This window comes from Mytilus galloprovincialis, chromosome 12 (genome assembly GCF_965363235.1).
Source record: "Mytilus galloprovincialis chromosome 12, xbMytGall1.hap1.1, whole genome shotgun sequence".
In the NCBI taxonomy this organism is placed as follows: Eukaryota; Metazoa; Mollusca; class Bivalvia; order Mytilida; family Mytilidae; genus Mytilus; species Mytilus galloprovincialis.
In genome coordinates, this window is record NC_134849.1 from 9,596,771 (window position 1) to 9,614,100 (window position 17,330).

Below are 17,330 nucleotides of genomic sequence, written 5' to 3' on the forward strand. Positions count from 1 at the left end.
GTAAAGTCAAAACCTCCCGATTGATGTAATAAAGATTGAAACGTTGGGACTTTTCTACAACATGTCCAAGACAGTTCTACAGCGGAACAGTTTTTGAAAGTTCTACAGCAGAATATATTGATACTATTTTTCAGATATCGAAAAGTGATTGAGGAGGGTTTTTTATACGGTTTTTTATTATATACTATAGTGCAACGTATTTTGACAAACTTTCCAGTATTTCTAAGAAAATAACAATAAATACGAAAGTAAAAGTACTAATCTGAAAGAAAATACTTGTATTGAAATCACACAGCTTAATCATAAGCCCATCATCAGTGGCATCAATTTATTTATATAGACAACGATGTGTGAACAAAACAAACAGATATAACATGTAAAAATGTAAAAAGTTGGGGTATAGCAGTCAAAATTGTGTTATAATATTCATCACTATGAAAACAAAGAAAGGCAAAAAGTCATATAGACATAAAGAAACTCTGTAGACAAAGTACATAATAAAAAAAGACAAGAAAACGAGAAACGACAATAGCACAATGGAGGGATGTAATGAAACTGAACGACGCTAAAAGTATTTCAGAAAATAGACTCAACAGTTAAGGTTAGAAATATACAAAGAGAAATCGACAATTTAAGACAATGATGTATCATTTGTGAAGTTTAGCGGAATATTTGTTATTTCTACACAGCAAAAATTGCACCGCATGTTTACCAGGTGTTTTTGAAAACGTATGGTAAACATGTGTTTCACCATATGTTTACCAGGTGTTTTGAGTAACAGGTGGTAAACATGTGTTTGAAACCATGTTTTTTCCCATATGTTTGAAAAACATGTGGTAAACATGCGTTGATGAACGCATGTGAAACACATGTTTGCAAAACGTATGACAAACATACGTTTGACCATATGTTTACCATCTGTTTTAAGAAACACCTGGCAAACATGTGTTTAAAAACATGTGGTTAACATGTTTTGAAAAACACCTGGTAAACGCAAGTTTTGAGTAACACCTGGTTAACATATGTTTGAAAACAGGTTGTTAACGTATGTTTTGAGTAACACCTGACAAAAATATTTATGTTCAAAAAGATATGTTTTCATATTTGATGTTACTTTATATTAATAATATTAAAGGGGCAATCATTAAACTTCAAGAAAAGGGACGGGAAAGGTTTATGATTTTTTCTGACTCAGAATTTTTTTCGCGCAAAGTGTGAACAAATTTATTTACTTTTTCGACGCTTTAAATCAAATTATTTTGTCAAAATTTAACACTATAATGTAAGGGGGAAATTTGCATTCGGAATAATTTTGTTTTTGTCATCTGCTTGACCAGATTATATGCTTTTCATCAAATTGGAGATCAGAATTTTTTGGGAAAAAACATACCCCCCGCCCCCCTTTGAAGTTAAATGGTCTTCCCTTAGTAAGTGTCAGATTTTCTGAGGTAGTTTCTGTCTTGTTCAATGAGGCTCATTAGAATTAGTGGAAAGAAACATTTTATCATGTAAAATCATGACAAACAATAGTCACTAAATTATGTCCCTCCAATCCGCCAAATCATGCTACTAGAACAATTGTAATTCTTGGTAATAAACGTCCCTTCAAATTTTTTGTATACAACTCGCCCAACTCAACATTCACTAATTATTACAACTTTATCAAACTATATTGATTTGATATGATGCATAAGAACATTAAAATAATGAAATGCTTTTTGTAAAGTTATTTTTAGGGCAAATCTGTTGGTCTTATTTTGAAATGTCAAAGTAAGGCAATTTTGCCAGGCACATGTATTATAACTTCGTTTTATACAATTAAACATTTTTCTTTTAGCATTTTAATTGAAAGTTCATGTACTTAAACACAGTAGAAGAAGATAATCAACAAAACAGAAGTCATTAGAGGCAATGCTTTCTAGATTTATATATAGACTAGTAGCTGATTTGATAATTGCTGTATTGATTCATGTGCAAATAAGAAGCAGCAAGCAGCCAATGAAACATTGCAATTGTGTGATGAGAGGTATGTCAAGAAAGTTATGCCTTTGTTTAAAATTATTTTTTTCAGACTTACATGCACATATGTACAAGAAAATTTTGAAGTCATAGAGGTGACATTTTTTATTCTTGGGTTAGTTTGAAAATTAGCCATGTTAGTAGTGACTAACTATTTATTTTAATTCGTCAATTTAATATAAAATTGCATTGGAAGCTCTCTTAACACTACATTACTTGTTTTTTTATTTTTAGCTTAACTGGCCAAAAGGGCCAAATGAACTTTTCTTATTATTTGGTGTCTTTTTAGCTCACCTGGCCCACAGGGCCAACTGAGCTTTTCTAATCACTTGGCGTCCGTCGGCCGTCGTCGTCGTTAACTTTTACAAAAATCTTCTCATCTGAAACTACTTGGCCAAATTTAACCAAACTTGGCTACATCCATAATTGGGGTATAAATTTAAAACAATTTGTTTTCTTATTAAAAAGAGTGTGCTCGAAAAAATAAGTTAATTAGGAACCATATGTGATTCTCTATTAAAAACTATTTTATTAACTGAAACTAGATTATTAATTTAAAATCAGCATTTCATCCATTTCCAAACATTTTTTTAACATTTTCTCTGTTATTTACAATAAACATGTTTATTAAACCTCATTTAATACGAATCAATAAATATTATAATTGAAATAACAATGAAACAAAATCATACAACCAGAATTTTTTCACTCCCGTTTGACTTCTAAAAATGAATAGCTATCGAACAAATGTTCTTGATAGTTTCCCTTTCCTTAAAAAAGTCATTTTGATAAATCTTTCTCTGCTAAAGGATAATGTATTAAAAGATTTTTTTTTCTTTTGGCATAAAGCAAACTTGAAGTATTCCATTAGAAATCAATAGTACCCGGTCAAATGACGTTTTACTTCTGAAATTCGTCGTAAAGTTAACTGAAATCTCTAAAACAATAAACCCTGAAGTGTTTACCCGTAGCACAACATTCAAATTATATCAATTCGAACATCTAGATAATACCGGATATTTTGACCGTAATTTCACAATTTCTAATCACAATGTTATTGTAAAACTTTTCAAGTAACGATAAAAGCAAACGAAAGTTTATAAAATGACAAAATTATAAGCTCAAACACATCACCGATGGTTAATGACTGTTAAATTCTAAACTTGATACAGGTTCCTTATGAAGAAAATAAAAAACTGATTGCTTATAATGAGATTCTAGATGGTCTTTGTATTCTTACGGTACTATTACTCCAGATAGACGATTCAACATAAAACAAATGCAGTATCAGCCGTTATAGTAAGTTGTAATCTTTATTTTGGTATCGCCTTACATCCAATATAAATGTATCCAAGAGAACGGTTTTGTGAAAGTGGCCATGGAATAATTTAAAGGGCATAACGTACAAATGTATGAAGATGAACAATAGAAAATTACTCATCATTCCTGAAAAATAATGGAGAATTTGAACCGAAGATTTATTTCAAAGGTGTAAATAAATTGTTTACGTGTTATTTTAATTCTTTTTCGCTTGAGGTTGAAATTGAAAAATACCAACCTTCAATGGAAAAACAAACGGAAAAACATCTTATCAAATGGCAAAATACAGGGCTCAAATACAATAAACAAATGAAAAATAACTATCATATTCCTTACTTGGTACAGGCATTTCCTTATGAACAAATGGTGATTTAAACCTAGTTTTATGGTTAGCTTAACCTCTCACTAGTATGACAGTCGCACATTCGAACAGACAAAATAGGGATACCGTAGTCGACATTGTTTTATAACCTCAAGCACTAAAATAGACAATAGTATGACATATAAACATAGCACATATTAAGCAAAAATTTACTAAAAAACATATTTTAGGAATCAAATTATAACAGTGTTATCAATAAATTTCAAGCCAGACACAAAGGTTTAACTCTTCAATCGTTCTCTAACAAATTGGACAGTATTCCACTGTATATAAAAAAAAATTAGATTGCAAAAGGGGGAGGTGTCAAAGAGACAACAACCCGACCAAAGGGCAGAGTACATCCCAACGCCATAAATATCCGCTTCAGTTCTTACAGCAGAATACATGCTTGCATGCATAGACAAATATTCATAGATAATTGGTATCCATATCGTTTACTGATTTCTGATTATCTTTTCAAACGCTTTAATTTTCTGAAAAAAAGAAAAAAGTATAATTTCAATCTAATCATGTAAGTTGTCTTTTGAATTACATTTGTATTGATGATATCTTGCCTGCTGATATCATGTTTTTTTCGTTGATTATTAAAATCACATGTAATATTCTTTTCTAAATGATGTGAAATTATTCTTTTCTTCGGCTTTCTTTGGTTTTGCTTATTAGACCCTGTTGTATTTATTTAGTTGATATGTTAAACTTCAATGATTAAATAATTTTGATTTTTCATAATAGATTTGAAAAAGATTTTATTGCATTTCAAATTGTCTACAAAAAAAAGGTGTAATTAAACTACTTACCATTTGACTTCAATTATAATCAACTGACTGCAAAACAAAACAATACCAAAAAAATATATATTTTAACTCTGTTCTGTTGTTTATGCTGTTGCCTTACACATGTTACATACAGTAACAGTTGTAAGATAGAAAAATGTATAAACAATATGAAGAACTTATTTTTAGATAATCCTTAAGTAAATCATGTATATATGTTTTATCGTTCATTATCAAGTTTTAGATGATGACGTTCCCTTGTCACCATCTTACGGTGTTTATATATCTCAACTTGTACGATTTGCTCGTGTATGTAACAATGTCTTAGATTTTAACGAGAGAAATTATATATTACTGAAAAATTATTACACCAGGCTTTTCGATATCACAAACTAGTCAAAACATTTACTAAATTTTATCATCGATATAAGGACATCATTCGTAAATATAGCTCAACTTGCAGACTTCTTATACGTTCAGGTATTTCACATCCAATTTTTTAAGGAAATATTCTTTATATAGCACAAAAATGTCAGTATTCACCTCAGAAACTAACAAAACTTTTAAATAGACATATTAAGAAGGGATATAGTTACAATACTGTTGTCAGGTTATAAAGATTGCATATTTTGGCGTTAATATTGATTCACTTATAGGGTATTTGCATCGGAAACATAAACATGTTTAACCCCGCCGCATTTTTGCGCCTATACCAAGTCAGGAGCCTCTGGACTTTGTTAGTCTTGTATTATTTTAATTTTAGGATCTTGTGTACAATTTGGAGAATAGTATGGCGTTCAGTATCACTGAATTAGTATATATTTGTTTAGGGACCAGCTGAAAGACGCCTCAGGGTGCGGGAATTTCCCGCTTCATTGAAGACCTGTTGGTGACCTTCTGCTGTTGTTTTTTTCTATGGTCGGTTTGTTGTCTCTTGGACACATTCCCCATTTCCATTCTCAATTTTATTGATCAATTCAAAGAGCATATAACATTGGACATACATGTGGTCATACCTCTTTTAAGATTTAGTCCAATGTAACTTCAAACCCAAAATTGAGAGTTTTCCGTTCATTATACATTTCAAACATTTGTTATTTTAGCATTTGCATGTAGATGGTTTACAAGTGAGCATTTACAAACATTGTGACATTTATGTTCTCTGTAAATAGCTGGATTTTAACTCAAATAAATACTTAATAAAATACTGAATTAAATGTATAAACAGCGCATGCGCAAAATGAAGAATATATATCAATTTTGACTTTGTCATGGTATCGAATTATTACCACATCTACATGCCGCGTCACATAGTTGTTGGTCAATTAATATAAAATTAAGAAGATGTGTACTGATAACAATGAAACACATACCCACCAATGTGAATGAAGTGGATGTAGGCATTTATCAAATTATAAAAAAAAACATCACACTAACCTCATTTTCAGTTACAGAGGTTATTGATCGAGGCTGTGAAGAATCTCGTCGATCCCAATTACGGGACTTAAGTTTAAGAATATCTGTGATCGAAGATTTTGTTGCCCTGAAAAATTGAAGTATGTCAAATTATTACTGCTCTAGAAGAAACAAAACTAAAATATGATGTTTTTGTAATAACGGAAAAAAACTTTTAAAGATTACAAAATAAATGTATTGTGAAAAATAATTCGCAGTCTTTAAAACTATTTCAAAACTTACTGATTTAAACGATCATGTAATTCCAACTGGCTAAGCCGTGAGTAAACCTCACTAAAATTTCCCTCCTCAGGTCTATTTAAATTAGCTGTTTCTTCTATCACAGCTCCAGCTTTCTGTAATTTAAACATCCTCTTGTATATACGTTATACCTTCTGACAATTAGTTGTTTTATTCATAATTGAAATTAAATTGTGGCAGATGTTGTTTAATTAGACGTTTAACAAATATTGAGCTAGTATTTGTAAATTGCTGTGCCTTACTCTAATTAGAAAATATGCATTGAACTGAGAATTTAACGAATCTTTTCACATTATGAACAACTTACAGTGTTGATATTTTTGTATTTTTCGTACTATGAACAAAATAAAACTAAATAAAGACCTTCAATACTTCTATAGCACATGTAACAGTTTCATTTGTTGAATGTTTTAGAAGAACTAGAAGCAAGTCTCTGGTTGCAAATCTTAAAACAGGTACTTTTTGTACACCACTGCCAGTAGAATTCTGAAAATGGAGTTAAACAATACATATAAATAAAGGTTATAACCTTAAACCGAGACAAAAACAGAACACTGATATACAACAAAAACAAACAACAATGCAACATACATAGAAACGTACTATTTAATTACAACTGTCATATTCCTGACTTGGTACAGGATATACAAAACAATGTTTATAGTTGTTTAAAAAATGTTAAAAAATTCATTAACACTTGGTAAGAGACAAAACAAATGAAAATGAAAAAAGATTCAATGTGCATTGGAAACAGCAATGTACTAATCAGACCCGAAAAAATATCACAATGATCGATGTTAATCTATTTATCAATAGTACTTAAACAAGAATATAATCATTTAAGTTAAGCAAATAAGAATGGCAGTAAGATCAGTAGAAAAACTATAAGTCAAATTATTGGAAATATCTTTAACAGATTTAATCAAAATATGATTAGCTATCACTCATACAAAGCATTTGCTTATGGTATTTTCAACATTACAGATAGCAATATCAAACAAGTGAACCATGAAAATGGGATGAATCATGAAATTAAGACGCGGGACAATGAACATATGACCGACTGAAATGTCAAAACATTTAGCATCTACATGTATTTACAAATTATGAAGCATTCATTTATTTTACCGTTTAAAATATTAAGCGTTAAAACAATTATTAATCGCAGCCATCGTCGCCTCCGTATCACCATCAATATAAATTGCCTCCTGCAAAGGTCTAAGGTAAGAAAAAAATATGTTTTGATAATATAATTACCATCGATTGTATAAGAATTTTTATAATATATCCTGTTTAAAAGCGAAATCTGTCTTTTTTTCATTTAAATATTCAAAGAGAGAAGGACTATTTTGTGTTCTTCCATTTTTGTAAGAGCAAAAAGGAGGTTTGATTTTTCTCTTTTGTTAATGGAGAAGGAATCAGTTATAACATGAACGGCGGGACTATATTAGTACAGTGCTTATGATGATTAAGAGCAATAGTGAGGTTTGAAATTTACAGGTTTCAGGTTAAGGTCTCCAATGGGCACGTGCATGTTGTTTAATACAGGATTTAACTTGGTACGAAAATATATAAAAATAAATGAATCGTCTAACGTTTCTGTATATAAGTACGAGAATATCTGTGAAAACAGACCCTCTAAGCAATACCTATAATTATAATAATAATAAATAGCTTTCGTACTTCCAAAACTAAAAATAATTCCATTATAAAAATTGCAAATCTACATAAACGCGGAACTGTATCCGGGCTTGATATCAACGTTTCCCTTCTTGAAAATTCTTCTTTGCATCTGTAATTATAAAAATACAATGCTAATAGAATAATAGTTTTTTGATATTTGTTTCTGTGTATTTTTTTATCACACGAGTTGCACATACTCATTAAACGGGCTTTTAAAGCAATGGAAACGGTGCCTTGTTAATTCACTGCTTTATAATTCAATCATGATGAATCAATTGTCCTTTCTGTTTTCTTAATTTTTTATTGAATATTATATCAATAACACTGTGGTAACGTCATGTTCTATTTTTTCATTTATTTCTTATCATATTTTTGAATGCCATTACATTGTTATCTACTTAACTAGAATGTGACTGCTATTCGATATAAAAAAAATAACATAAGGAATTCATCGTGAGACAAAGTCGATGTCATGCTTAAGATCGCCTGATCCAAATTTACAATATTTCTATGTTTTCGTTTATAAATATAAACATTATAAACTGCTATTGTTTTTCAAAGAAGGATATATAATAAACGCTGTACTTACCTCGTGAAAAAACAATTTCTGAAGTTGGCAAACGCTGGTATTTTACTGATCTTGTTAGCTAACACCTTAACAAGTTGTGCACAGGTATATTGAAAACCTGGTTCAGAAATTGACTGAAACAATACAAGATACCTTAATGTAGTATACATCCGTTAGACACCATTCGAAATCAATGATAAAACTCTAAAAAATACCAACGGTTATCTTGATAAATAAAACAATTAACTAACATCGTTTCCAGTTTCAGTTCTCTAATATGTAGTTTGTCATCTTGCACTAACACTGCAATGTAATGTGCTGATCCGAGTTTGAATCTATTGTATGTCTGTAAATAGTTCATTTATGGGAATCTTCACTATTGTCAAAAAACGTTTGTTTCATTAGTTAATATCTGTTAATATTTGCAGCAGTCTAATTTTTTAATCCTGACGTAAACATCTGTGTGTTGTCTGTAGGTTTGGTGGGAGTGAATCATTTAATTTAAACATATAAATTTCTGATGGATTGGTAAACAAGTTATTGCAACCTATATATTAATCCCTTCCCTACTTTGCGTGTTCGAGTGCTGCCTTGTAGATCATTTCATCAGTAGTCTAATGCCACAGATCCTAAGTAATAATGTTTGCTCCTATGGATAAATGCCATAGTAGGTTAAGCGAATTTTAAATGCAAGACAATTGTTTTAGAAGTAAAATCAATACAAATACTGAAAATTCTAAACGAAAAGCCACTTATCTAACGGTAAAAATCTAAAGCTCAAACACATCGGAAGAATGGACAACTATAGTCATATTCCTGACCTGGCAGAGATATTTTCCTATGTAAAAAATAGGGGAATCTAACCTGGTCTTTTTAATTGAAGAATTTCTTATCTCGTGGTATTTGGTAGTCCAATGTTTGACATTTCGACATATTTCAAATAGGTCGTGCCATTTTTGCGTATTTTGTTTGTGTTGGACAATTTGAACTCGCAATTCGAAGGTAAACTCAAGTATCTGACATCAAGGATTTGACAGAAATGTTGACGCTCTACTCATTTCTCACACTAGACAAAAGTTAATTTTGATAAAATATGTGTTGCATTCATCCAAATTTTCAAGGCGTTTTCCACTTGATATTTTTCGGCTCGAGCATAACAGAAGAGAAATTTATTGTCATAGAGGCGAAGGATACCACAGCGACATTCAAACAAAAAAGTCGAAAATACTGACACCGATATGGCCAACAAAGAGAAGATAAACCGGCAACTAAAATTCACTGGTATACAGATTCTGCTCCAAATGTGGAACCCGTCGTGTTGCTTATGTTAGTACAAATCCGGTAATAGGTCTAGTAGAATTGTTACATTCGGAGGAAAGAAGATGCATCTTGTGTAGAGAAAAAAGTACCGTTAATTATAGTATTAGTATAAACGGTGAATACGTTGCACAAACGAATTCGAAATGAAATCAGATAAATTTGATATGTGTCTTCGTTTAGCATTAAGATAAGTCCTACCACGGACCTTTGGGAAAGTTCAGTTCGATAACTTGATATGATTAGAAAAGGTTATTAAAGTTATTATGTGTCTATTCTAGGACTTCTTAAACTAAACGTAAAATCATGATTTTGTATCTTTTCTTGTGCAATGATTTTTCATCCTGGTAGTAAAGTTTTGATAATTTCAATCAATTCGATTTTCAATGATCAGACAATGGCTCATATGTATTCAATTATCAGAAATTATTTCTTCTCTGACAGGAGCAAACATTTCCGTCATACTCTCTTGTCTAACAGAATCCTTCAACTTAAGCTTCATGGCATAAAACTATTAAATTTCAACATTAGAAATTTTGTTGTGAAAACCTTTATTGTAGAATAGTATTGTCGTTCTCATCTTGATCATAGTCATACACTATGATATCACCAAAGATAGTTCGCTTCTTTTTTTTTTTTTTGAATACTTCACGAATATATATACTCTTGATTAAACATTTGGGTTTTATACATTTTTGAAAAATTACCAAAATATTTGCCACCATTTCTTATCTAAATATGAATTATTTTCATAAAATGACAATGTTCTACTCAACGGGTTCTTATATCCATTCAAAAACAGCTTTTTGTTATTTCAAACAAAAGAAGTAAAAAATGGCACATAACCCGTTCCATCCAATTCATTATAAAATATTGCATTGCGTACCTCCCTCAAAGATATATTTCATACATCCTTTATAAGAATTCGTTGATAATTCCAGTTTCTCTCATTTTTGTGTTTTTTTCACGTTTCTTGAGCGGTGTGAGAAAAATATCCTCACTAGTGAAATATGTATTCCCGGCAAATGATTAGTCGGATTAGACTCCGAATTTGCCTGACTTCTTGTGCATTTTCTTATTGTGACGTCATGAAAAAGGGCGACCATGCCTGATGACGTCGCATATAAAGAACACAACTTTCTGAGTATCTTTGAAAAAGATAAAAACAATCATTAGAGAAAAAGATTCCGACACTATAACTCGTGTATTACGATATTTCTCCACTCTCCACCCTCAACAATGATTTGTTAATTAAATAATAAAAGGAGTAGGTCCAGTAAGACCACTTTTTGGCCCCAAAATATAGCAGTTTTACAAAATTGTTAAAATGTAAAATTTTAGTTATTTATTGGATAGTAAAATTGAGAATGGAAATGGGGAATGTGCCAAAGAGACAACAACCCGACCATAGAAAAAAAACAACAGCAGAAGGTCAACCAACAGGTCTTCAATGTAGCGAGAAATTCCCGCACCCGGAGGCGTCCTTCAACTGGCCCCTAAACAAATATATACTAGTTCAGTGATAATGAACGCCATACTAATTTCCAAATTGTACACAAGAAACTAAAATTAAAATAATGCTTCTGCTACATAAATATGGGCTGTTTTTTGCAATACAAAGCACAAATATCGGATACTAGCATCATTAATTCATGCTAAGTTACTGAAATCTTCACAATTTTAGCATTTTAGTTAAATTACTGAAATCTTCACAATTTTAGCATTTAAGTTAAATTACTGAAATCTTCACAATTTTAGCATTTAAGTTAAATTACTTAAATCTTCAAAATTTTAGCCTTTTAGTAAAATACCTGAAATCTTCACAATTTAAGCATTTTAGTTAAATTTTAGACGGTTTCCGTCTGAAATGAAAGTGGCCGCATCTGTGTTCATTCTTAATATTGAAATGTAAGTTGTATTTTATGATAATACATAACATATATAAAGGTTGAGGATGAACACGTATGTGGCCACTTTCATTTTTGACAAAAATAACATCGGAAAAGAGACATGTTTTTTAAAAGGAGCGTTTTTAATGACTAAATCAGTTAAAATTGTTCACATAAACTAATTGAATCAACTGAAATAGACACTTAAGGATGTTCGCAGCTCAGTTTCAAAATAAATAGCTTTTCATAAAACTAGTATGTATTGATAGGGAATAAATTGAGGAATCAAAAAAGCAAATAAAATATAGGGGTCAATGTGCTTGTTTTCGAGATATAAGCCATTGGAATTTTAGCGGGAAAATCGTCTCTCTTGAATTTTCATAGCTTTATCATTGACCAGTTTAAGTTCTCAAATACTACTAAAAAATAAATAAAGTTTTATAAGACTTTAACAAATGACTTATAATAAAAGATGTAAAACATTTATAAAAAGAAAAATGGGGGTTCATTTTTTTAAGGCATTCAAATGGATAAAACCAGAGGATTTCGAAAATCTGACAAAAATTCGAAAACATGACAAGCAGACAACCTTGAGTGTTTAAAAAGTGTCAAAAAACTTTCGTCAGATGGACCTGAAATTTGAGGCCAAAATCGGCCCTTACCGGACCTACTCCTTCATATGTCTCGCGTGGAGATATATCGTAACACACTTGTTGCAATCTATATTTCTCCTTGATTCCCTATTTCATTTATCTGAATAACATTCCTTATATGTGTGAATTATCCTTTTTTCATCATTAAGTTGTGGTTTCAAATATGCTCTGGTAACTGTGCTTGATGGACATTAACTTGACATATCCATTTTGTAACATCAGTATGCATGACCGAATAGGTGGCCATGCCAAATATTATTTATTGACTTGCACCAATGGAGCACATAACTAAACCTCACATATCAGCCACCGGTATTTCTGGTGATTGATGAGCTGGGATGCAATATCTTAGACCTTACGCAAACAATATATGGCGTTTTTCCTTTAGTGGAAAGTAAAAATTTTCGATTACAAAAACAATAAATTGACGTTATTTGTATATCAATACCTACCTTCTCGAACAAGGTTGCAATTAACTTTGTTAAAACTTGCTCTTCGGAGCTATGTTGTAGCATTTGTACAATTGCATTTGTTGTTTCTTCTACATTGTCTGGTCGTAATGACAGTTCGGATATAATAGCATTAGATGTGAAAATGATATTGTCTCCAGAATATTGGCTACTTAAATCGTCTTTCCTGAAGCCTACTTGTTGATGAAACTTTCCAGAAAAATAATTCTGAAAATGTTTTAAAATTTGATAATAGTGTATGATTTATAGTTCTCAATTATATAAAGCAAATAAAAACTGCTTCAATCAAATATATAGTAAGATCGGATTATGTTGACATAGTGGTAAAAATGAGAGACGAAAAACTCTTAACTGATCAACTGAATTTACGGTATGGGTTTTGCTCATTGTTGAAGGCCGTTAAATGACTGTCAACCTCTACACTATTTGGTCTCTGGTGGAAAATTGTCTGATTTGCCATCATACCACATCTTGTTAACTTTATATAACAGATATAGTATTGTAAATAGTATGTTATACACTAGTGTGAAAATATACTGTGATATTTGTTATTATTTAATCACCATGACTACATTTTGCAAAATTATTAAGAAAAAAAGTTGGTCTTTTAACACAACTATACTTTTTCCCGACTTTCTATCTTTTAGAAACTGTTCATTCTGCTGAACAAATAAATGCACTAGATGCACGATTTCGAGTTTGAAACGGTCATTTTTACTGATCAAAATTTGATCGACTGAATTCACAACAAGAGCATACGGTTTACAGTTTTTCAGATTTTCAGACGCAGTTAAATTTATGGTATTTGACTGTTCGGTCTGTTAAGTCATGTCAAGACAAGACATATTATTTTAGCGTTTGATTAACAACGCAAACTACTTATAAGACAACACACAATAAGAAGTAACTGAAGACATCCACTCATGACAGCAACTTACACATGTCATTGGCTTACACGAAACGTATCATTATTTTTTCTGTCCTTTGTTGGGGTACATTAAGGTAAATTTAGTTTAAAAATGCAATTTTGGTATAGCAATTAATATATTAGTAATACCACATGATGCCCCATTTTATGAAAGATTGATTATTTGCTTTCTAGGTCTTTGCAATATATCAAGCATATTTCTTTTTTTTCAATTTGAACGATTTTGAGAATGCTTATTCAGTTAAATTCGTTTACAAAGTTGGTAGGTGAATATCTCAACATCAATCTAGCTTCATCAAAACACAACTTTTTTAATATTAATTACTGCATCTAATCCAGTCAGAATTTTAGTACTCGCCTGCTTTGGTGTTACTGAATATCTGCTGTTTTGGTTCGGTCCAGGGGGATACATTTGTATTCTGTCTTTTTCTGACTCTGTCACGTGAAATGGTTGTTGTTTTGCAGACTGTTCAGTTGTTTGGACATCATCCCTACGAATATTGTCATGGCATAGTTTTCTTGTTCCAAATGCAGCAGGATTGGTATCTTCAACATGAGATTGGGGCAGATAATGGTATCCTAAACAAATATTAATTTCAGAAGTCATTGATTAATAATAAATTACATGTAACATGTCTATAACAACATTCTCTACATGTTTTCAATTACTGATATTGTATAATCAAATTAGTCTGGGCTGAGGTTATATCTTAAGGGCAATCATTATCTTAACCTTTTGAATAAAAAAATGTTTTCCTTAATTGGTGTCACAACAAATGAATATACAAGTATTTGAGAGAAAATATATAAAGGGTTGAAAGTACTATGGGACGAAAAGAAACGACACAAAAAACGCTCTATCAACGTTTTGCATTCATAGAGCTTTCCTAAATTTATCTTAATCTAGAAGGCTAAAACATAAACATCATATAGACAGATTTTAAAAATAAAGAAGTTGACAAGTGATTTGCGAAAACGATTGTTTGAATAATAACCAAATTTATTTGAGGTCCAATTTCCTGGATGGAGTTTAAACCTTAGCTTCTTACTAGCTTCTTTCTTTTATCACCTAGAAACACTAACTAAATAAGATAAAATATATGACTAATCGGGTCACCACTGTATGAATTACTATTTGGTTGACTTGTGAACTAACATAAACAAAAACAATGCAATATGAAGCTGATGTTTCCGATGCTTTTTTTTTTTGCTTTTTTTGGTTTTTCTTAATTTCACTACCTTACCAACTCAATTAATCAACCACTGCCAGTTACACCAACAAACGCAAAACGTAAGGTATTCTTCACATCAAACAAAGCTTTATTCTTCATGTAACAAACGTTTGAAACAAACCTCCATTCAAACCAATACAAACAGCTTTTATCTCGGTAACGCCAGTCAGAGACTTTCCAAACCAGCATCCTTTTTTCTTCATGTGCCAAAATAATTGAAACTTCAACGGAACAACAGACAGACTAGTTGATAATAACTGCTATATTCCTGACTTGGTACAGGAAATTTTATGAAAAAATAGTGGGATGATCCTGGTGTTATGGCTAGCCAACACTTACGCTTATATTGCCATGTTAACGAGTTTGTTGACTGTTATGGAATAATCTTTTCACAGATGATATCAGATATGTTCCGTATGTCGTAACTACAATACCCTTCCCTTTTCAGGAATGTGACCTACCGAATTAACCTATTTACCGGATTTGTAATAACATAATCAACACGTCGGGTGTCACATGTGGAGCAGGATCTGCTTACCCGTCCAAAGCACATGAGATCACCCCCAGTTTTTAATGGGGTTCGTGTTGCTTAGTATTTAGTTTTCTATGTTCTGATAAACAAAACCAAATTCCAGCATAAACAAAAGAACATCAACATCGTACTCTCCTTTGCACATGATTACCTTGTTCACACACAAATTGCTGGAATCTATTCATTAACTTTAATCAATGGAAAGTGTTTTACAATAATGTATTCCTTTTTCAGTATAAAAGTAATCAGTGGATAAACTTCTTTCTTTTCATGAACCTTTTTAATTCATTAACAATTCATATAAATTATAACTTTGTTCGCAGCTATCATGAAAAAAAAATGTTTTGAGATTATCAAATTTGCAAATTTTCTTTTTGCGATCTTGGTATCCAGTTTTCTTTATTCTTAAGAGGATGAAATTAAAGCCAAATATAGAAGAATTCCTGTATTGTAAAAGTTACTATTTATTGTTTTTCTCAGTAAAATTATATTTCATTTTCAAAGTTTTTTACTTTACCTAATGAACCTAATTCTAAAAGTATTAATAATGTATACGGTGATGCTCCTAAAATATAAAAAAGAGACAAAAATGACACAGAAATCAAAGTTTTAGATCACAGTACAGCCTTCAACAAGGAGCAAAGCCCATACCACATAGTCAGCTATAAAAGGCTCGGAAAATCACAAATGTAAAACAATTCAAATGAGAAAACTAACGCTTAGTAAATGTACAAAAATGAACAAAAAAACAAATAAGTAACAAAGCAACAAACGACAACCACTACTTAACAGGTTCCAGACTGAGGACAGGCATTTACACCACTTCCCCCCTTCCCCCTAATCAGGACAGTGGTGTAACAGTACTACATAAATTCGAACTATAAAGATCAGTCAAAAAAAAGCTTAACTCATCAGATGGATGCAAAGAGAAAAACATATAACAGGAATACATATTGGACGTGAACGGGTGCTTGTACAACAAAAAGATACTAAGTACTGATTTGAGAGTGAATGCAGTTTCTCACAGCTTGTCCAAAGTCAACATCAACTAATAATCAAAATCATGCTTTAAAGGCCACATTATAAGCCAGTACACACCCAACATTTAATGGATTTAGTATTAAGACGTCATAAACAGTCAGACCTTGTGCAATACAGGGGTCGACAAATTGTAGATCAATTTAATTTACTGCTAACAAAATCAATATCAATAACCAAAAAAACAATTATCTAATATGGGGACGAAGACCCCTATTACAGTAGAAAAATGAAAAATAAATTTAAAAAAAAACATCGGAAAAATTTCCCGAAAATTTCATTGTACTAATGAACTCAAAATTGTTCAAATTATTTTTTTGTCCCTTTTTTTTAATTCCCGCATTTTCGCAGAACGCATAAATCTACTTTCTTCTTCCGGTCTCGTTGTAGTGAGACTTTCAGTTGTCTAGTTAAAAATAGGAACTAAAGGAACACAATATCATTTTTAATAATTCTTTGTCTTTGATATGAATTAACGTTACCTGATGCATTGCGTTTCTTTCTTTATATTGAACATGAAGTCATAACTTAAATAACGTCACAAGTAAAATCCCTAACAACAGAACCATAATCGGAGACGTTACGGTATTTCCGTTTCTTGTTTTTAACAAATAAATATGTAAGTTACAAAAAAAATAATTCATACAGACTTCGTCCCCATTCACAGGTAATGCCTGCCTCATATTAACCTTTTAGAATAACTACATGTATATTTAAAGGATCGATAAGTTTACCTTTCTAAATTTCCAGGCACGTTAAACAACTTCTCCGTAAAATTACAAATGTACTATCCCGTTGAAATAGGGTACA

At 31.2% G+C, this 17,330-nt stretch overlaps 1 protein-coding gene across 2 annotated transcripts in view; it reads right to left on the reverse strand.

Moving 5' to 3' along the window:
* Positions 1-3,864: 3,864 nt before the first annotated feature.
* Positions 3,865-17,330, reverse strand: part of LOC143055049 (uncharacterized) — a 42,180-nt gene continuing 28,714 nt past the window's right edge. Inside the window, exons 11-19 of one of the 2 annotated variants that reach the window (XM_076228196.1) lie at positions 14,077-14,297; positions 12,773-12,997; positions 8,483-8,595; positions 7,894-8,002; positions 6,574-6,696; positions 6,193-6,305; positions 5,932-6,037; positions 4,519-4,545; positions 3,865-4,194 (exon numbers count right to left, since the gene is read on the reverse strand). In XM_076228196.1, the coding sequence (XP_076084311.1) occupies positions 4,528-4,545; positions 5,932-6,037; positions 6,193-6,305; positions 6,574-6,696; positions 7,894-8,002; positions 8,483-8,595; positions 12,773-12,997; positions 14,077-14,297 (1,028 nt within the window). In that variant the 3' untranslated portion in view covers positions 3,865-4,194; positions 4,519-4,527. The remainder of the gene's footprint in view (positions 4,195-4,518; positions 4,546-5,931; positions 6,038-6,192; positions 6,306-6,573; positions 6,697-7,893; positions 8,003-8,482; positions 8,596-12,772; positions 12,998-14,076; positions 14,298-17,330) is intronic. The other variant, XM_076228195.1, reaches the window with a different exon arrangement.